At 38.3% G+C, this 21163-nt stretch overlaps 3 protein-coding genes across 4 annotated transcripts in view; 1 reads left to right on the top strand and 2 right to left on the bottom strand.

Annotated features, from left to right (window-relative positions):
- Nucleotides 1–5254: 5254 nt before the first annotated feature.
- Nucleotides 5255–7570, bottom strand: LOC130563868 (leukocyte cell-derived chemotaxin-2-like). Its single transcript, XM_057349657.1, has 5 exons — nt 7442–7570; nt 6618–6653; nt 6361–6457; nt 6039–6190; nt 5255–5908 (listed from the first exon to the last, which is right to left on the bottom strand). Exons 1-5 carry the CDS (start codon nt 7479–7481, stop codon nt 5742–5744), a joined length of 492 nt encoding a protein of 163 aa, XP_057205640.1. The 5' UTR covers nt 7482–7570; the 3' UTR covers nt 5255–5741.
- A 3108-nt stretch (nt 7571–10678) lies between these two features.
- On the bottom strand, nt 10679–15024 carry si:ch211-132p1.2 (proteinase-activated receptor 4). Its single transcript, XM_057349667.1, has 2 exons — nt 14590–15024; nt 10679–13799 (listed from the first exon to the last, which is right to left on the bottom strand). The coding sequence occupies exons 1-2, from the start codon at nt 14684–14686 to the stop codon at nt 12778–12780; spliced, it is 1119 nt and encodes a 372-aa protein (XP_057205650.1). The 5' UTR covers nt 14687–15024; the 3' UTR covers nt 10679–12777.
- Nucleotides 15025–16630: 1606 nt separating this feature from the next.
- Nucleotides 16631–21163, top strand: part of rnf130 (ring finger protein 130) — a 49314-nt gene continuing 44781 nt past the window's right edge. Inside the window, exons 1-2 of one of the 2 annotated variants that reach the window (XM_057349608.1) lie at nt 16631–16773; nt 17170–17595. In XM_057349608.1, the coding sequence (XP_057205591.1) occupies nt 17322–17595 (274 nt within the window). In that variant the 5' untranslated portion in view covers nt 16631–16773; nt 17170–17321. The remainder of the gene's footprint in view (nt 16774–17169; nt 17596–21163) is intronic. The other variant, XM_057349607.1, reaches the window with a different exon arrangement.

Below are 21163 nucleotides of genomic sequence, written 5' to 3'. Positions count from 1 at the left end.
AACAATAATTAATGATGATGAATATTTGGCTAAATATACCACTTACGCACTGATTCAGTGGCGGATCTATGCTTTTTTTAAGGCAGGGGCAACATTGGGGCCACATTTTACAGAGGGGGGCCAAGTATAGTGCGCAATTCTTTTTCATTTTCAATTGCTACTGGCACTACCAGATTTCTGAACAAAACACTAGAGATGAGTTAGAGAATGATGCAGGTTTATTAATGATAAACAGAGATGAGTATAGGTCAGTAAGCAAGCCAACACTAAACAACACAAAAGTTTTATATACTTATAAACACACTTTTGGTATGACCAAATACTAAAGAGTTTTAAGTGTCAGACACTATTATCCGTCCCTGAACTATTTTACTTCCCTGAATTATGCAACTGTTAACTATTATGTGAATCCTACATTTAATCTAGCTGCTAAACAAATAAGGTAAACTAGCTAATAAAGTAGTGTATTGTTGTAGCTGCAGGGCTCAACGCAATAAGGATTTTTTGACTGGCCCAGGCAGTGATTCAAATTTTTAATTGCTCTGCCAACATTTTCAATGGCCCTGCCACAAAAAATAAAATAGTTGTTGTTATCGTTGTTTTTGACCCATCATGTAATCTTGTATTCTGATTTGCAAACTTCTATGACACCAAAATTCAGTAGCGTAACTTTGTTTTGAAAAGTGGTGGGGACAGAGGTGACAAAAACAACACTTAAATAAATTGTTTCTGTAATAACTCGTAGGTGTCATGATTCTGCCTCATCTTGTCATGTCTTTCTTGATCTTGTGGCAGGATCATGGCAGGATCCCTTGTTTAATGTGGAGAGAGACATTTTGACCCTTTGGCGTTCCATACTCTCTCTCCGGTCTCGTCTCTGTTCCCGCCCTCTCGTTTCCTCCTTAGTAATTGTTAATGATTTCATGCCACGCACCTGTCCCTTCTTGATTTGGTTCCCTTTATAGTGCCCTCGTGTCTATTGTCCTGTGCTCGTTCGTTTTGGTTGTTTGCTTGTTTGGATGTTTGCCTACAACCTTGTGTCTTGTCGTATGATACTTACCCTCTGATTACTTATTGCCCCTTGGATGTTCTTTGTTATCAGTCGTGTCTTAGTTTGTGTAAGTAGTTATATTATCCGTTCTCTATTGTTTTTGCCACCTTGTGGGAAGTCTTTGTTTTTGTACCCTGTCTTATTTTCGTTTTCCCCATCGTGGATGTTTTGTTTTGTACTATTGTTCAATAAATATATCCTTGTTAACCCCTTCACCGCTGCTGCCTGCGCTTGGGTTCTTCTCTCCCCGTGATTCCTGACAGTAGGGAATATTTATCATGTATAGTGAGCGGTCCGCCCATTGACTATACTCCGCTTTTCGACTCCAGCTCTCACAGTATGTGGAAGGGGTGTAACGATACTTCGTATTACGATATTTTGCGATGCAAAAATGTTACAATGCGCATCGTAGAGAGATGGGGATATTTTACGATATGTTTAATTCTATTCGTTCAGCGGTCAAGACGCTACCTACTCTGCGCCAGCGCATCAGGTGTGCTTATCTCACATATGCGGTAGAGAGATAAGCACAAGACACAATCTGTGTTTACAAAGCGTCATATTTTCCTTCATAATTGCCGTTAAAACACAGCAAACTTGAAGCATGACTGCAGGCGAGTCACCCCGAAACTCATTACAAAGGCAGCACAAACGTTTTTAAATGCCAATGTTAATTTATCTGCTAATGTGAGCTGCTGAATAACGTGACATAAAGTAAGCCAAACGAAACCAGTGCTGTTCCGATATTATTATTTAAAATTATTAATTATTAATTAAAATTTAATTCCCCCTAAACAATACACACCTTCCGCAAGCATTTCTTAATTTCTTCCAAAAAGTGGTGGGGACATGTCCCACCCGCAAATTACGCCTATGCCAAACTTAGATACCATCTAATACCACAGCAAAAACTATTGACCTAACAAATATAAAGTTCAAACGTTATTAAAGACAAATAAACAGTCAGTAAAGCACTATCTCTCTCTCTTTCGGGTTGCTCACGTTATCAGGGGTCGCCACAGCTGTTTTACACCGCATGCAGTCAGTAAATAAAAACAAATGAACAAAACAAAAAAAAGACAAGCTAGCACATAATATAAATAAACAGAAGACATTAAACATTGCTTTAGGTTTTTAGGCTTAATGGTGTTCAGATACAGATATAATCAAATGCAATAATCAAAATGCAAAATAATATTTTCAGATGACAGAATGCATATTCTTCACTGTGTTAAATATAAAAATGACGACTCACTGTTTTCCAGGATTCTCGTCAAGTCGGGTATTTTTGACATAGTTCTGTATGTATTTGTCCCTTCAAGCACAAGAAGACATGGAAAGAAAGGGAGAGAGAGAGGTCTGAGGCGCAGCCTGATCGAGCAAGTCACAAATCCGTCAACAGTCTCAACTCTCGAGCGTCTTTCACACTGGCTATCGAAAATTCAATATTTCATTTTTGTTTAATTAGTGAGTATCTGTGTTTAGTAAGCTTAGTTTTCCCCTGTCACTTTGACTGGGGGTAAAAAGTTGTGTGCTTTGAGGAGGAAGAAAAATAAGGTTTGCAGTAAAGTAAAATGGCACATAGTTGGGGCCCCATACATGGATTTGCCTAGGGCCCCCAAATCACTAAAGGGTCATTCCTTGTCAACTCAACCATAGGCCCCCTGCTCAAATTTCTTTCCTTTTTACAGAAGCAAGACCAACATCAGTAGAGATGAAAGCCAAAATATGAAATGCCACCGATGAATAGGTATTAAGTAATCAATTCATTTGTAGAAGGAGGTAAAAATGACAATGTTCACTCTAAATTTGGAGCCATATTAGAGGGGGTAAAAAATGAGACGAGAAATATACAAAGACCAGTATATCTGTTAGTAAATCTGTTAATTGTATGCATTTTATGCTAATGGTGACAGTTCAAAAATGAAGAAAGGGCATTTTTGTGTTCTTTTTACAAAATATCCAGGCCTCTAACTCCAGAACCGTTAGAGATACCTTAATGTCCTTTTAGATTTGTCAGGATCCTGTCCGGAGTTTTCGAGCCTCGTGGACAGGGTCGTGACAGTACCATGTCTTATGTGTGTGTATAATGTCTTGTGTGGAGACACGTGGCAGGTTGTGTTGACATTGCGCCGCGTGTCCTCCTGTCTCTTGCCTTGTCCCCGCCCCCTTGTTTCCCGGTAATCTCCCCGTTAGTGTTGATCCCCGTCACCTGCCCGTCACCTGCCCGTCACCCTCCCTGCTTCATCAACCCTTGTTAGTGTTCCCCCTTATAAACCCTGTGTATTCCTAGTCCTGTGTCGGTTCATTGTCGTTCTTGTCATGTCATATCCTGCTCCGTGTTTCACTCCTTGAACGTTTGTGGATTATCCTGTTCCCATTTATCGTGTTCTTTGTGTTTGTGGATTTATTATTTGGATTACCGTTCTGCCTGGTTTGTTTTGTCTCCCTGCTACGGGAAGTATCTTAGTTTGTTTCCTGGTTTTGATTTGCACTGTTTTTCCCCATCGTGGGTTTTTGTTTTATTATTATTTAATAAAAGTTATTTTATTTAACCCCTTGCTGTCTGCGCCTGGGTCCTGTCTTGCACATTCCTGACAGAATGAACCGACCCAAGAGGACCCAGCAGACAGCAACGGCCAAGCCGCTTTGGCACTTAGAAGTCGCCATGCCCACCTCCTGTTCGGGCTCGGGCAGAGAGGAGCAGACCTGAAAGACTTTGCCATGGACTTCCTGTCGGCGGCGCGCTACTCGGGGTTCAACGAGGCCGAACTCAAGGTGATTTTCAACAGCTGCCTCGACGAACCCCTGAGGCCCGCCGAGATGCGCAGGCTGAAGCCCCTGGGCTTTGTGGACCAGCTCCAGTTCGCGATGGACCGTGAGAAGTCCAGGGCCCCTTCCATGGCGGATTCCTCCGCGGGGCTTGCAACCATCCCGGAGGATCGTGTTCTGACAGTTGCCTCCCTGGGGACGTCCGCACCGGCCTCCACAGACTCCGCTGCTCCTCCTCCCTCTACCGGTGTTCGGGGCAAGCGGGGGAGGAGAGAGTCCTGGGAGTCCTCGTCGGAGGGATCCCAGCCGGAGCCAGCCGCACCCTTCACCTCCTTCTTGCAGCCGACCACCAGGCGAGTGGTCCGGCTCAAGAAAAAGAGGCAGTGGAGAGGGGCGCGGGGTCCGGTGCAGCCAGCGTCCGAGACGGCGTCCAGTCCGGTGCAGCCGGCGTCCAGTCCAGTGCAGCCGGCGTCCAGTCCGGTGCAGCCAGCGTCCAAGCCAGCGTCCAGTCCAGTGCAGCCGGCGTCCAGTCCGGTGCAGCTGGCGTCCAGTCCGGTGCAGCCGGCGTCCAGTCCGGTGCAGCCAGCGTCCAAGCCAGCGTCCAGTCCAGTGCAGCCGGCGTCCAGTCCGGTGCAGCTGACGTCCAGTCCGGCGTCCAGTCCGATGTTCCCGCCGGCACCCCAGCCGGTGATCCAGCCAGTGACTCCGGCGCCAAGCCTTGTCCCACCAGCCTCACAGCCGGTTCCCAGCCATGTCCAGCAGGCTATCCAGCCGGTTCCCAGCCATGTCCAGCCGGCTATCCAGCCGGTTCCCAGCCATGCCCAGTCGGCCTTCCAGCCCGCGCCTAGCCCTGTCCAGCCGGCAGTCCAGTCGTTATTGCCCCGTTTCCCCAGCAAGGTCAGGCCCTTCCCGTCCTGCCTCTCCCACACCTCACCGCTCTCAGAAGCGAGCCCCTGCCACGCCCAAAACTCCACCCCCCGTCCCACCCATGCCTAATACTCCCAGTTTTGTTCAGCCCATTCCCCCTCCTCCCCTCCCATTATTATCTTGTTCTTTGTGTTTGTGGATTTATTATTTGGATTACCATTCTGCCTGGTTTGTTTTGTCTCCCTGCTACGGGAAGTATCTTAGACTGTTTCCTGGTTTTGATTTGCACTGTTTTTCCCCATCGTGGGTTTTTGTTTTATTATTATTTAATAAAAGTTCTTTTATTTAACCCCTTGCTGTCTGCGCCTGGGTCCTGTCTTGCATATTCCTGACAAGATTCTTGTTCTTGACCAACTTGTCTTTTGGGAACTACATTTTTAAAGCCCTATAATGTGTAGTTCTAGAGATATGAGGATCTAAATGTGGCTTAATGAGAAAACTGTTAAAATGCACACATTTTCAGTCATCAAAAACCAAATGTGGGTCATCTTTCAAAAATCTGGTATTTCATTTATTTTAAAGAGGAATGTCTGAAGAACAAATGGTGTTGAATCTAGAAATGTATCTTTTTTCTTTCTTTTAAAACAACTGCATTGAACATATCAATTTTAACAACATCTTAGTACAAAACTACTGAAATTGCTAAGGGACTACTGAAGTTGAGGCACATTAACTTGGTCTCAATAGTTCATTTAAAAGACATTATAGTTCCAAAGGAAAGTACTGTCTCAGATATATTAGCAAGAAAAGATTTTTTAGCCATTTTGGAATGACCTAGAGTTTAAATATGCAGTATAATAGCTAAGTCTATTTCCTTTTAGGGCAGATGGTTCTTTTAAAACAACCACTCATTTGTAGACACATGTTTGGAAAAGAAATAGCAAAATAAATGTTTAATGTTTATTAATGTATTTATTTTAAGCATGATTTTAATTGAGAAAAGTCTCAAAGAGACCCTGAGCGATGTAAGGATTACAAGTGGCTAGAAGTATTAGAAGTATTTGGTGGGATCTGATTCGTCACACATCTGCACATGAACATGGGAGGTGATTCCAGGATAAACCTTCTGCATTGGGAGCAGAGTTCCGATCTTCTGGCCTTTCTTCAGACTCCCAGAGTACTTGTCTGGCTTAACATAGAAGAGCTTGAAGCAAAGTCCTGGTGAAGAGAACAAACAGTGAAATATGAGATTATTGTGAGATTATGATTTTGCAAGCACTTCACAGAGCAATCACAAGTACCGCTGCTGCATTGCTTCCCATGCTAAAGATTTTTTCACAATACAAACCTTCTCCATTCAGTTTTATGCCATCATTGATAGCATTGTTTATTTTGTATGGAACAGCTTTGCCATTTAACTTTACATCAAATGGTGCATAAATGGTAGATCCATCATTACACACAATGTCAAGACCCTTGTGTTTTCGTTTGACACCATCTCTGTGGGACACACAAACACACATACACTTAATATTCCACAAATAATAACCGCAGATATTATTATGATCTTTGTACTTTTATTTCGGCTATTGAATTTTGTCTGGGTCATTGAGAGGAGAAAAGAAGGGAGTAGAGACAAAGTAATTAGAAATAAGGGTGTTCAAACTCACTTGCCCTTCCGGGTGGCTCCAAAGTTTCCACAGCCTTTAGTATCACATCCTCTTTTATTGTTATTTGGGTTGCCACTGCAGAGGGGGCCGAATTTCACTGTAAAAATTAATGTATGAATCATATATCATACATCATATATATATATATATATATATATATATATATATATACACACACACACAAACATACATTGTATAAACATACAATTAACATTTTATGTGATTTTTCTGCCCATTTGTGTCTTGATTTGTCATACCTTTAGTAGCATCAACACTTGGGCTGTACTGAAGCACTGGAGAAGAAATAGACATTAACCATGTAATCATACGATTTTTTGTTGTTGTTTCATAATGACAGACAACAAACTCTATTCATATTTACACTCAATGTTTGTTTATAACATCATAATAATCATATTTTAATTTGACTCAATTTCATTTGTAAACAATAAAGAACATAATAATAATTGTAATAATAATAATAATAATTTTATTTAATAATAACAATAATCATCATTATTATTATTATTACTATTATTTTAAGTATATTTCAATTTTAACGGTTGAAAACCTAAAACAAAAATGTAGGTTCTACTAAATATTAGATATTACAATAAAATGCATTGTCAAAATTCGCTTTTCCAGCAGGTTCAACATCTTTAGATAAATATACAGTTTTACAGAATAAGGGTAAAAGCGCTATACAAAGGGTGCTTCAGTTTGAAATGTTTGTCTATTGTCATGCAAATGCACTCCAATTTTTGCACTATTATGATGTCCGTGACTACTTTTGACAAATGTGACAAGGTTAAAATGATAAATTACCGCAAATATATTCTATTCAATTCAATTCAATTCAGTTTTATTTATATAGCGCTTTTCACAATGTGCATTGTTCCAAAGCAGCTTTACAGGAGCAAATAGGAAAAAAAAGAAAGGTAAAACACAGCACAGTGCATGGTGTTTATAGACCAAGCAAGATCATTATAATAATTAATATCTAATAAATAAATGAATAAATAAATAAAATATACACCTTTTTGCTACCCATTTGGCTTAAAAAAAAAACTAAAGTTCTCACCAGCCAAAACCAGAACACCATAAATAATGTAGAGCCTCATGGTTCGGTATAGACTTGTGTTTTCAGAAAGTCTTTGTCTTCTGTCGTCCTCTGTCTGTTTTGTTCACTAAACTGTGAGTTTTTATATGTTCAGTGTGGTCTTTGGAAATTCTGGTTTCAACACGAATGCATGTTGAATTATTGCAGACTGATTGCAGGGAAACCAGTGACAGGAAAGAATGCAGAACATGCAGTTAAGAGGCTCTGACCCAAGAGCAGAAGGAAGAATGAAATCAAAGGACCGTTTAATTGTTGTGTCATTCAAGATAGCTGAGATAAATATGTGCTAGGCTACACTCATCTTGTAAAAAGTAATATAGGGGCAAATAAGGGTTAGGAATGTATTTTCTGTGTGTAAACGTTAATGTAACCTGATAGGTGAGCTAATGACCCGTCTGTCATGGACGTCATTGATATCACTTGGTACATTTACGCATTTGGCAGACGCTTTTATCCAAAGCGACTTACATTGCTTTATCCTATACATTTATACATAGGCATGTGCAATCCCTGGGATCGAAACCACAACCTTGCGTTGTTAACGCATGGCTCTTACCACTTGAGCTTCAGAAAAGCAAAACAATTGGTAAAACATTTTAGTAATAAATTTATACCTGTAAAGGTTTAAAGAGTTTTTCAGGATATTGAAAAATTACTTTTTAAATGATTAAATACTGTTTTGTCAAAGCACCTTTTTAAAATACCTAATACGCTTTTTAAGCACTCTGCTGCCCTCTTGTGGATAACTCTGGTAGCACTGAACTGCAATCTAATTTTTGCTAAATATGGTAACATGATATTGTTTATGAGGATAAGCACTCCATTTACCCATCTCTCGTTAGTGGGAAGTCATTTGCACTGTTTTTGAAATATGAGGATGTTTTTTCCTCGGTCTGCTGTGCTGTTTTCCACAATATAGATTCAGCAGAAGAACAACTGTAGGTGAAAATGTACTGGGCACAAAACCTGTAAATTACGGTTATGGGTAGGGTTTAAGTTAGGATTAGGTTTCTTTAATAATGTCGCAGGACTAACAAAAAATGTTGATCCTAAAAGACTATGTAGGAAAAGGTGCGCATAGTGTGCAGTCAATGATTTGTTTCAACAAAATTCAGAGAGTATACAAATCTCTCCTGCTCATTTATGTACTTAAACAAAATGCATAATGTGCAGAATATGAACATAATAAAATGAAACATGCCTGTTCGTGAGAGCATACATTCAGCAGAATAATTTACTATACCTCCTCAAACTTCTATTTAGTTCTGTCATCTGCCTAAAATGATGTATAAACTGTGATGGCACAACTTCACAGGTGTCAAAAACACTCGGACTCTGAGAGCTGAATCTTACTGTAAAACATATGTATATATATTATTATTGTATTATATGGTATTATATATACCGTATGTATATAAAGCTTCGAAAAAAAGAGACCATATCAAAGATCATTTTCAGTTTTTCTGAATTTACTGTTTATAGGTATGTGTAAAATGATTACTTTTGTTTTATTCTGTGAACTAATATTTCTCCCAAATTTTTAAATAAAAAGATTGCTTTCAATTTGCATTGATTTGCAGAAAATGAAAACTGGAGAAACAAGTAAAAATAACAGAATAGATGCTCTGTATTTTTTCAGACGTCAAATACTAAAAACAAGTTCATATTCACTTTTGTATTTGCACATGTATTTAAGAAAAGTTAAAAACATTTTTTATGTGATAGCCTCGATTTGTCATGCTGTCAGTGTTTCACATTGCTCTTGGATGACTTTATGTCACTGAGGTTTGATTTTGCTGAAATTCAACAGACACTTGACAGAAATGGCCACAATATGCGACATCTAGAAATGCTGATTAAATGAAAATTTGGAATGGTCTCTTAATTTCTCCTGTGACAGTGTATATAAACACCATAGTATATAGCCTACATGAAAACAATTAACATTTTGTTTAATTTGTCAGGCGTTTTGTGTCTTGAAACATGTCATACCTTTAGTAGCATCAACACTGAGGCCGTACTGAAGCATTGGAAAAGAGATTAATTTATACCATGTTTTTGCAGTTTTATAATGACACACAACAAACTATATTCATGTTTACACAATCTTTTTTTGTAAGTTTATTATTATCATTATCATTATAATCTTAAATTTGAATTAATTTAGTTTGTAAACAATAAAGTTCATAGGTTCAGCATCTTTAAAGGGATAGTTCATCCAAAAATGAAAATTCTGTCATCATTTACTTATGCTCATGTAATTTCATACCTGTATAAAAAAAGAAAGATATTTGGAAGAATGTTAGTCATTTTCAGTTCCGGGACATCATTGACTACCATAGGAAGAATTGAATGGTATAGTCAAAGGTGACCGAGAACTCTTTGTTTTCCTAAATTCTTCAAAATATCTCATTATGTGTTCAACAGAACAAAAAAAATACAATATTTTTTTCCTACTATGGTAGTGGATGATGTCCCAGAACTGAAAATTGCTAACATTCTTCTAAATATATTTCTCTGTGTTTATTGAAACAAAGAAATGTATACAGGTTTGAAACAACCTGAGGGTGAGTAAATGATGACAGAATCTTCATTTTTTGGATAACCTATCCCTTTAATATACAGATTTACAGAATAACGTATTCAGGGTTAAAACGTTGCAAATTGTGCTTTAGTTCAGCATGTTTATCCATCAATTATTATGATGTGTATTATTAGTTGACACATTATATTAAAGGTTAAAATGATAAATTACTGCAAATAAACATTGTAGAGGCTACTCTTCTTGCTCGTAAAAAAAAACGTTATACCAACACAAGAACACCATGAAGAATGTAGAGCCTCATGGTTCAGTAGAACATAATAAACTTGTGTTTTCAGAAACATATTCCGTGCCGTCCTTTGTCTGTTTTGTGCACTAAACTGTGAGTTTTTATGTGTTGAGTGCGATCTGTGGAAATTCTGGTTTCAACACAAATGCATATTGAATTATTGCAGACTGATTGCAGGGAAATCACAAAATCAGTTTAACAGTTAAGTGTTTTGTTAACCCCACTTCTGTGTTTCTGCTGCTTTCACCAGTGACAGGAAAGAATGCAGAACATATAGTTAAAGAGGCTCTGACCCAAGAAGAGCAGGAGTAAGAATGAAATCAAAGGACTGTGTCATTCAAGATAGCTGAGATAAATATGTGCTATAAACCAAACATACGATCATCTTGTCTTAAATGTCTGCTATACAATTTTTTTTAAATGTCCAAACAAATACAGCAAAATTTTAAATAGTATAAATAATACTAAATAATAATCAAATTAAAATAGGGACAAATCTGTAAGGGTTAAAAATGTATTTTGTGTGTGTCTTTGTGTGTACACATAAATATAATAGGTGGGCTAATAACATGTCTATCGTGGACGTCATTGACATCACTTGCAAAACATTTCTAGTGGTATATTTCTGTCTTTGTTGTATTTGATTTCAAATGTCAGGAAAACATTTGCGATATCTGGAACATTTAACATGTGGGTAAAAAAAGTGTTTTAATAGTTACCAAAACATGTTAGATATCCAACGCATTAGCCTATTTCTGTTCAACAAGGTGTGTGGGTTTAAATAGTCCACTGGAGGCCAGTATTATTAATACAGTATATTGAACTAAATGGAGTTCAAACGTGTTCAGGCAGAGTGATAACCTTCTAGTCAAACCTTAGCTTTCCCAATGTAAAATCAATCTGAAAATATTTCTTCATATTATGTCTCACTTTTAAATTAGGTCAATGAGTGTCATGTTTTGTGTTTGGCCATGGGTAACGGGTGTGTGAAATTGAACATGAACAAAAAATAGCAGCATACTTGTAGTATGCTATTAGAGAATCAAAAATTAAGTGCATTTTGAATTTTTATTTTACAGAGCACATTTCATACACAGCGAGCTTTATGGAGATAAAGGTGCTTTAAAAACCATGAAAAATATACAAAAATGTACAACATAAGAAAACGTTAACATTGTTTACAAATAAGAAATAAAAAGAAATAGTATTAAAAGCAGTGCATTTAAAATAACAGAAGTACAGGACCAGGCTCAGTCAGTAAACAGTAATCAGTCTGAAGGCTCGACCTGATTTTGCCAAGTGTTGATGTCCTCAGGGCAACATATTTTGTTAACCTAAGGACAACATTTTTATAAATAAAACCTAAACCCACACCAAACCCCAACCCTAAGCATAACTTATCCCTAAAATCAGAGTGAAATGATTAGTGAAAAACAATGGTCTAGAAGCACCTAATCCTGCTTGGAAGATTAAATTTAAAATAAATTGTAAACTTATTTCTGAAATCTGATTGGTTGATTTAAATGTTGTCTTAAGGATATCAACTTGGCAAAAACAGGAGAGCCCAGTCTGAAGGGGGCTGTCGTTCACATATTTTCTTAAAGCATGTCTGTTGTTGAAATACATCTTGTTTTCAATTCAAGTCCTGGGGACCTGCAGGAATGTTAGGAATGTATTTTGGATGCTTTAAGACACCCAGTTCAAACATCATTTGCAGAGAGATCCGTGATCTGGGCATGCCAGATAAGAGAGACAAAATGTGCAGTGCTGTCAGGCCCCATGACCGGAACTGAGAACCACTCGTTTCTACCATAATAACTATTTGTGGTTATGACTTGGCACTTCCTACTTCAGACATACAAACACAAAATAAATTCATTATTTTCTATATGTTCAAGCCTAAATTTATTAACACAGCCTTGATATTCAATGGATTATAAAGCCAAAAACCAAGCTTTATTAGAACAATATGTACGTGTACAGTAAACTGTTTCAGTACTTACATTGGTGAAATGAACATTTTACATTCCATAGTTTAAATCTAATAAATGTATTCAGTTATCATTTTATAGATACCCCAAAACTGATAGTCCAGTAAAACAACAGACGCTGAAATAAAAATACAGTGAGAGTCTAAGAGCAAATGTACAAAATAAGCAATTCTGAACATTAAAAATGCTCTAAATCAATTCTAATGTTTTTTATCATGCAAACAGATCGTGCAGAAGATTCAATCCTGTCCTAACACCCTTCATTTGACCCTGACCACAAAGAGCCGTCTAGTAAAACAGCATTTGTAAAATGTTGAAAGCCAATGTAATGTCACAGTAAAGTCAATGTAAGCCATGTTTTATAATAATATTATCATTCTTCTTTTTATTATTATTATTTATTGGACGGACATAGATTGTATTCTTCCTTCAGGGACCCCTAGAATATTTACAGTATGTCTTGAATCTAAAGTCTTCAGACTGCCGTACCTCTATTAAGAGGTCCTTCGGTCTTGCTTAAATTTGATACGAGTGTAGTCTTTGACCTAGATGTATCTGAAGAGGGCTCAGAATCGGATCGGTAACGACTCAGAACCTCACACAGCCTCTTCCTGAAATCCTTTGACACGTAGTAAAAAATGAAGGGATCAATGCAGCTGTTAAAAGTGCTGAGTGACAAACTGATCAGATATGGAACATAAAGATCATTCTGGACAAAATTTGATTTTGAGTAATGCAACAGCAATAAAACGTTGCTTGGCAAAAAGCAAACCACAAAAACCATTAACATGAGCACGGTCACTCTCACAGCGTGAGCAAAACGCTGCCCTTCAGCCTTAAGGGTGCGTAAGACAGAACCATAACTGAACACCACTACCAGCAACGGAAGCAGGAAGCAGATGGAAAAAAGCGTAACGAAATAAGGCATGAAGTACTTTTCCTGCTCGTCTGGGGGCAGTGCATCATGGCAGGTTGTTATAGAATGATTCTTTATCTCATAAGATTGTTTGGAGGCTAACAAGGGCACAGCTGCCGCTGCAACCGCTATCCAAACCAATGTGCTCATACACCATGAATTCTTGTTACTACGAAATGTCTTGGCACCGAAAGGGTGAACTAGAGCAACGTAGCGATCCACAGCGATAAGAGCCAGACACACCACTGAACCATACATGTTTCCATAGAAGAGTGCAATCACAATACGACAGAAAGGTTCCCCGAAAGTCCAGTCGTTGCCTTGGAAGTGATAGACAATGCGAAAAGGGAACACCAGAAGAAACAGAAGATCACAGGTGGTGAGGTTGATCAGCAGTATGGTGGAAGGGAGCTTCTTGGTTCGGAAAAGCAGCACCCACAAGGCAAGCGAGTTGGCGGGAAGCCCAATAAGGAAGGACAGGAGACCGAGGAGAGGAACCATTAGTACAATGGCATTGCTTTGTATCTGCTCCTTTTGCTCATCCGATATTGTATTATTATCCAGCGCAAGGACCCGGCCCCCTGAGAGAGAGAGAAATATGCTCCTTTTATTAAATGATAATTGTTTAAATTGCTTTATGGCCTTACTTTATGAATCATGAAATCATTCGATAAAGAAAAAGCTATCAAGAGATCCGAAAGCTCATTTTTGCTTTGATAAAATTTCCCTTGCAAGGATGTTATTCTTAGATAAACGCTTTACAATAAGGTTGCATTTGCTAATTCATTAACTAGCACAAACTAAAAATGAGCAATATGGATTTCAGCATTTATTCATTCTTGTTAATGTCAAAACAGTTATTCATGTTAGTGCATGGTGCTGCATTAACTAATGTTAACAGTCACAACATTTGATTATAAAAATGCATTTGTAAATGCTGAACTGAACATGAACTAAGATTAATAAGTGCTGTAGAAGTGTTGTTCCTTGTTAGTTCATAGCTAATGCATTTACTAACACATTACAATCTTACTTTAAAGCATTATCGGAAAATGACGTGTTAAGCCTCCAGTACCTAGAATAATACACAGTCTCACAGTTCTAAATGTGGTAGATCTCTAGATGTGTTCAGGCCCCATCTCATGTCCCTGCATGTTGCAGTGTGCCCATACCCCCCCCCCTCCTCCCACACACATATTAGTCTCACAGTTTATATTTACACTCATATCCTCCGTTTAAAAAGTACATTGGAGAAGACAAGTTTATCTTTTATTTTAGCAATGCTGAAACTGTTCTCATTATCATCGTCATGTACAATCGAGACAGAAGGTAGGTGTCAACCTAATAATATAATACAAAAAAAAAACTTACTTCCAGGGATGGAGTTTTTCTCCTCTGAAGCTGAAGAGATGCGAATGAGAACAATGAAGAGTAGGTAAAGAAAGACCCCTCGAGAAATGACAAGCATTGTCGTGGAGTTGAATACAATAACTAAAAACTATAAATGACTGTAAAAAACCCGTCTTAACTTGTTGTAAATGTGTTTTTTAGTCTGTAAATGCAGTTTCTTGTATTTGTTTAGTCCCTGTCTTAAAAAAGGTACACTCAGGTTAAAACAAAAAGTTTATTTATAATCCTTTTGCCTGTCGTGTGGTTTTCTGTCCTGACCTCCTAATGAGCACAGACCAGTGAATGAAGCTCTTCTTTCTGTTCCTCTCTATGTGTATCTGAGGAAGTAAGCTGCTACCTCACTGTCACTGTGGCTTGTTTTCATCTGTCTACATGCTTGTAAACAAGATTTAAAGAATTGAAAAAAAAAACTTTCCATTTAGCAAGCAATGTTAACAGAGTAAGTATTGTCTGAAATGTCACAATTATAACCACACAAGCACCAAACAGGAAGAGATATGTGTTTATAGAGAGGAAATGAAAAATTATTTGGTATTCTGGAGCTGTTTGTTCAAATTAAATAAATCTAATAACTTAATTTTATATTTCATAATTATTAATAATAAAAGAATGATTTTGTTCCAAATGTTTTAAGTTCCTTGTGTTTATTTCAAAGTGAAAGATTGCATTAACTAAAAACACCCCACCGATTGTAAGAGCACTGTAACACATGACTTTTCGTGCCTTTTTGCTATATATAGCCTATTTCAGAATAATATTTAAATGCCACTAACTATTTGACACTTTTTGAGTTTTATTTGTTTGTTTATTTGTAATTTTGGAAAATCTACAGTGTTTTTACTGAGCACTTGAAAGAAGATTGCACAATAAGTTCATAAGTTCAAAAATTCAGTCATATGCTAATTAATTACATTACTGACTGGTTTTTCTAGATAAAAAGGATTATAATGTTCCATTTTTTTTTGCAATCAAGCAAGCTGGCCAGAAATATTATTCAGGTATGTTTAGGCTTTACTTTTCTAAATGGTGTTCTTCATGATTGTTCCACAAAAATGGCAAAACAATTTCTTAAAAAGTAAATATTCAGGCATTAAATCTTCACCACTTAAGCAAACGAATGAATGAATGTAAAGGATAAAGAAATAAAAATGCTACATTAATTGTATTATTAATAACAACAACTGATGAGATAATGCCAAATAAGTATTGTTAATGTTCGTTAGTTTTATTGTCTGTAGCTACTGTATGTGTACTGTATATGGCATCCACGAGGTGGCGCAAGAGTCCATTGAGTATTGCTGATACACATCTGAGCAGTGTAGAGCTTCAGTCACCATGTTTATTCAGTGTACTTTCGTTGCCTGGTGGTGACACAATTAATAATATGACGCTAAATAAGTGCAATTTGTTTTATTCTATAGCTATTGTATAGTATATCACATCCACGAGATGGCGCAAAAACAGTATCAACAGTATTGTTGATACACATATGTCCCAGAGAGTGTGGTGACTCATTAAGAAAACCAGTTTCTTTGAATCAAATAGTTGTTTTTGTCCCTTTTTACTCCACAATTATGTAATAAATACCACAATAATAATTAATGTTTAGTGAGATAGTACAATATAAAGATTCAGCCTAATTTTTTTCACACATAAATTCGATTGCACACACATTGTATCTTCATGAATAACCGAAATAATTTTCATATACAGTGAGATCAATCATATCACCTGTAATTATTAATACTCCCTGGTCCAGATTTTACAGGCCTGGAAAGTGTAAATAACTTTACAGAGCTAGATTTCTCTTGGCTGTACATATGCAGCCAGATGTTCAAAGGTTTTGATGGGACATTTGGTTTAATAAAAACTGTCATCAAGACCAGAGATGGGAAGGAAGAGTACACGCATTTTGATAAGACGGTGATGTGGCCCCCTTCCCTCCCACTAATCTGATCTCACCGTTTGAGAGACGCGCTGTTTCGCGCATGCGCACACGCATAAGGCTCAGTTTTGGGCGAGAAGGGGGTGAACGCGTCCAGAACAGCAACACATCGGTCTGCGTATGGCCAAACAAGGCACGGCGAAGTGAGACATCAAAACAAAGAGATATTTTATACGATACAAGTAAAAGCGACCAAGCAGGTATGGTTTAAGTAATCGTTGTAATGAATTTAATGTCAAGTAATTGTGTTGCACGGCAGCTGTAAAGGCTGGTTGCTCAAACAAAGCGGTGCCGACAGCAGAAGCGATACATTTATTGCCATTGTACTGTCTATGAAAAGCCATCGTACTTGTTGTTAGACCTGTAGACATGAACGTTTTTCTCTGAAGTAGCCGCACGGTTGCATGCACAAAAGCCTGTAATGCACTGTACAGATCCTCTGTTGCCATTACCAAGTCAATAATGCCGTAAAATCGTAGTCAAATTTAAGGTGTGCACACATTTACCCCAGTTATCCCCAATGCATTGCTTTGTGCATTAAAAAGGGTGGGGAGGGGGCTTTGGGTATGCTTATGACTGTCTGTCTTTTCTTGTAGGCAGCGCAAAAACGGGAGAGGCGACGCATGGCTCTCCTCGTGAACATTGAGGCTTCAGGGGAAGACAGTATGTTTACATGAGGGGTCGTGTCTCGAGACGCAGAGGTGATCGTTGAAAGAATCGCAGATTAATAGATAAGACATTGCCGAAGATGCTGAAGAGACTGGCCGCACCGGCGTCATGCAGCAGCTGTCTCCTTGCCTTCTTCCTCGCCTTCGTCTCGCCCAGGTGTACGCTGTCTATCGGTGCCGACAAAAATATGGTCAACAAGGAGGATTATTATAGCGCCACGGTGAACGCCACCGTTTTGGACCATAAAGGCAATCCTCAACAGATGGTAACGAAGAATGATGGGCGTTACGGGCAGAATTCACCCAAAACAGAGGCGAAGGGGATTGTGATAGCACCTGCTGCTGTCAATGGGGGTGAGTCTGTTTGGGTTTACTGGGTAACGGTACAGTGTTTCAAAGCGTCCTGACGAGACGTGTTGTTATTTTAGTATTTGTGTTACATTACACTACATTATATTTATGCATTTGGCAGAGGCTTTTATCCAAAACGCCTATGTGGCTCGAACCCATGGCCTTAACTGGTAGTCCAGTGCTTTACCAATTCAGATACAGGAACACACAACTGCAACTTCTTTTTTAAGGTGTATGTAATGCAGTGTAACCTTCAGTATAGTGTCATTAAGAAAGAATGACAAAATGATTTCCTGTCTTCAACAAACAAAATGGTTTCAATGTTCTGAAATCAGTGAATGTGCAATTATGGTCATATGCTTCATCAATTTAAGTGATAGTTCACCTAAAAATAAACATTCTTTCATCATTTACTCACCCTCCTGTCATTCCAAACCTGTATGGTGTTGTTAACTGGCCCCCATTCACTTGCATTGGTTTTGTGTCCATTCAATAGAAGTAAATGGGGGCCGGTGCTGTTCACTTACCAACTTTCTTCAAAATATCTTATTTTGTGTTCTGTGGACGAAAGAAAGTCATAAAGGTTTGAAATGACAAGAGGGTGAGTAAATGATTACAGAATTTCATTTTGGGGTAGACTATCACTCTAAGATCTTAGATGTCACTATAAAAACATACTATTACCTAAATGTTTTAACTTCAATTGTTTTTTTTTAAAGAAAAGGCTCTTTCATAGCATGGTAGCATTGCACATGTATCAAATTCACAAAGATATTGCACAGGATAAACTTTCGACATTTGTAATGTTATAACACAATGTCAAAATCTAGAATGTTTTTCAAAAGCATCCAGTATGATTTGTGCTCTCAAGTATATAATCTGTAAATTCCTGTGATATTTGACTGTTTCACATGACCGTCGTGTCATTTCCTCTGCTGTGCATGTTGTTGTACCTTACTTTTGTTGTTCTGAGGTTGTATACAGAGTTGTTATGTCTATCATTTTGGATTCCCCTGTAACACATTGTATGTCCTAGGCCTTATGGATATTCAGGTGCCCTTTCGGGACCAATTAGGTTTGTGTGGCTCATTCTCTCGCAGTGACTCGGTAAACAAAACCGTCCCCTAAACACCCTTCGAACTGTACTTGCTTAACCTCCCCCAAAGTGAACCCTTCATGGCTGTGCACTCTGTTCAGTAAGCAAGTGACGTGGGGGATGAGTGACACCGGTCGGGCTTGCTTTGTTTGCAGTAATGCCGTCTCTTACCCTCCTCTGCACCGAAGTATTCGACAGTCCTTGTGTCCCAGTGCGTGTGTGAGGTGGCCTGTTTGTCACCAGCTTATGTTTGTCAATTGGTTGGCAAACTTATATCTGGTCCCGGTGTTTATATACGTCGTGTATATCGGCTGATTTTCAACTCTGCTCGCACATTAAGTGAATTAAACTCCATCGAGCCGTGCTTGGTATTTGTAATTTTTGCTGAATCATTTGGTTTTTGCCATATCGCCTGGATGTATTAAATGGCTTGAGGGAAGTGCAGTATCTATAATCATTCTTGCCTTGGGATGGCTGGTATCGTCTTCCAGTATTCGGGTGTGTGTGTGTTTTTCTCTGTAGCCTGGTTTTCTTTTTATATTCTGCTTGTTCAGGTTACAGGATGCTCAGAAATTGCTTGAAATCTTTATTACTAGAATTCTCTTTAAATCAATTATGCCATTACTCAATATTTATAGCACTATTGTAATGTTTATTGAGGTCGTAAAGGTTTCTTGTTGATTACAAAGATGAAGTTTTGTTTCCAAGCCCCATTTTTGATAAGTTCAGGAGGGAAGACGTGTCCATCCCTCATTGTCCTACTTTTCAGTTAACATGATGTTCTTGTTAACCTAGTGCGTTGAACTGACCCGAGGCATCTGTCTGACCTACTGGTCATTAATGCCAGTGAACCCGGTGGAGGTCATCAATCGTGATCCAGTCAGGAGCTGGAACAGAGACACTGCGCTCTGTATTTTTTCTGTATTTTTTATATGTTCTCAAGGACATTAGTTCATCCATTCTCCCTATTTCCAGAAAATGCTACCTCGCGGAAGCTAAAGGAGACATTCTGTCATTTGTAAGTCTGTGACTGCGTATCCAAAGTTCTTTTATCATCTTCTCGCCTCGGTTGCATCTGGCAAGGTAATATTTCTCCTTAAAAGACTGCATAAAAAGCCCACCCACTTCCTCTGTCTCTGAACTCTTAGGATATAACGTTGGAATAGCTGAATTTTTAATTTCACCATATGATAGCATGAAAAAGCTACTGAAAGTCGAGCTCTCAACTGTGCCCGAGCGCGATATGCTTGACAAACCTAATATCTGGAGTAGTTTTGACCGCGGTGACATGCGCCTACACGTTTAAGTGTGCTGTGTATCAGATGTTTTTCACGGTTACAGCTGAATCTCTGGGAGGAATTGACAGTTGCATAATTTACATCATGCTTTCAGTTCCATGCTCCGGAAAACAGTATATTAGCAACGAATGTAAGATGGTGAGTTAAAGTGCTTTTTATTTGGCCATTTAAATCAGTCATTTTTTACTATTTCAAATATGTAGATATATTTCCTATTTATGTATAACAATTTTTTTTCAAATGTATTTTGATAAAATGTATTATAGCTAAACTTTCTTAAAGGTACAGTTCACCCAAAAATGAAAATTCTGCCTTGTCCGACAGTTCTGGGACATCATTGACTACCATAGCAATAAAAATGAAAAAGGTAGTCAAAGGAGCCCTAAAACGGTTTGATTTCTTAAATTCTTCAAAATATCAACAGAACAAAAAATGCTTTTTTTCTACCACGGTAGTGAACGATGTTCCAGAACTGAAAATTGCTAACATTCTTTAAATATCTTTCATTGTGTTCAACAGAACTAAGAAATGTATACAGGTTTGGAACAACTTTAGGGTGAGTAAATGGTGAGAGAATTTTCATTTTTTGGTGAACTGTCCCTTTAAGGATGAGTAATTCATGACAGAATTTTCATTTTTGGGTGAACTATCCCTTTAACTGGCCAATTCTTAAGCTTCACAACAAAACATAACTTTTAAATGGAGCAGTAGGCAATTTGTCATTGAAAAACATACTTAGTCACTGTAAGGCTCAGTGGATTTGTCTCGCACAGAAAATAAACAAGCAGCTCATTACTTCCTGTTTGACTGTTTCAAGATTATATTTCCTCCGGAGACCTCAATGTATTCATCTGACCTCTGTGTTTATCTCTCCTCCTGCCTCTCAAATGGCTTAGCCATGGCTCATCAGTCTAAACAATATGGCAAGCACAAAAAAATCTCCCATTCTCAGTTCACCCCATACAAAGAGAGAGCGAGAGAAACGGAGGGAGCGCAGGGAGTGCACCGTTTTCCTTCTCCACTCAATTCTCTGTTTCCTAACCAGCTGCAGCTGTCATTAGGGGTCTGGCAACATAAACCACACTTAGCTAATGGGCAGTGAGACAGAAAACCACCTGCCAATAGAAATGCAAAGAGGTAATAATGTCCATTCAAAAGTCATCAGCCCCGAATCAGC

The sequence above is a fragment of the Triplophysa rosa genome, linkage group LG13 (assembly GCF_024868665.1).
Source record: "Triplophysa rosa linkage group LG13, Trosa_1v2, whole genome shotgun sequence".
NCBI classification, from domain to species: domain Eukaryota; kingdom Metazoa; phylum Chordata; class Actinopteri; order Cypriniformes; family Nemacheilidae; genus Triplophysa; species Triplophysa rosa.
The sequence above is the reverse complement of the archived record's forward strand: the minus strand, read 5'-3'. Positions and strand labels throughout refer to the sequence as shown.

Coding starts and splice junctions, on each gene's coding strand:
- LOC130563868 (XM_057349657.1), bottom strand. CDS start 7,481: ATGAGGCTCTACATTATTTATGGTGTTCTGGTTTTGGCTG. Junction 6,458..6,617: donor AAGTGTTGATGCTACTAAAG/GTATGACAAATC, acceptor TAATTTTTACAG/TGAAATTCGGCCCCCTCTGC. Junction 6,191..6,360: donor GGAGCCACCCGGAAGGGCAA/GTGAGTTTGAAC, acceptor TGTGTCCCACAG/AGATGGTGTCAAACGAAAAC.
- si:ch211-132p1.2 (XM_057349667.1), bottom strand. CDS start 14,686: ATGCTTGTCATTTCTCGAGGGGTCTTTCTTTACCTACTCTTCATTGTT. Junction 13,800..14,589: donor GAAAAACTCCATCCCTGGAA/GTAAGTTTTTTT, acceptor TCTCTCTCTCAG/GGGGCCGGGTCCTTGCGCTG.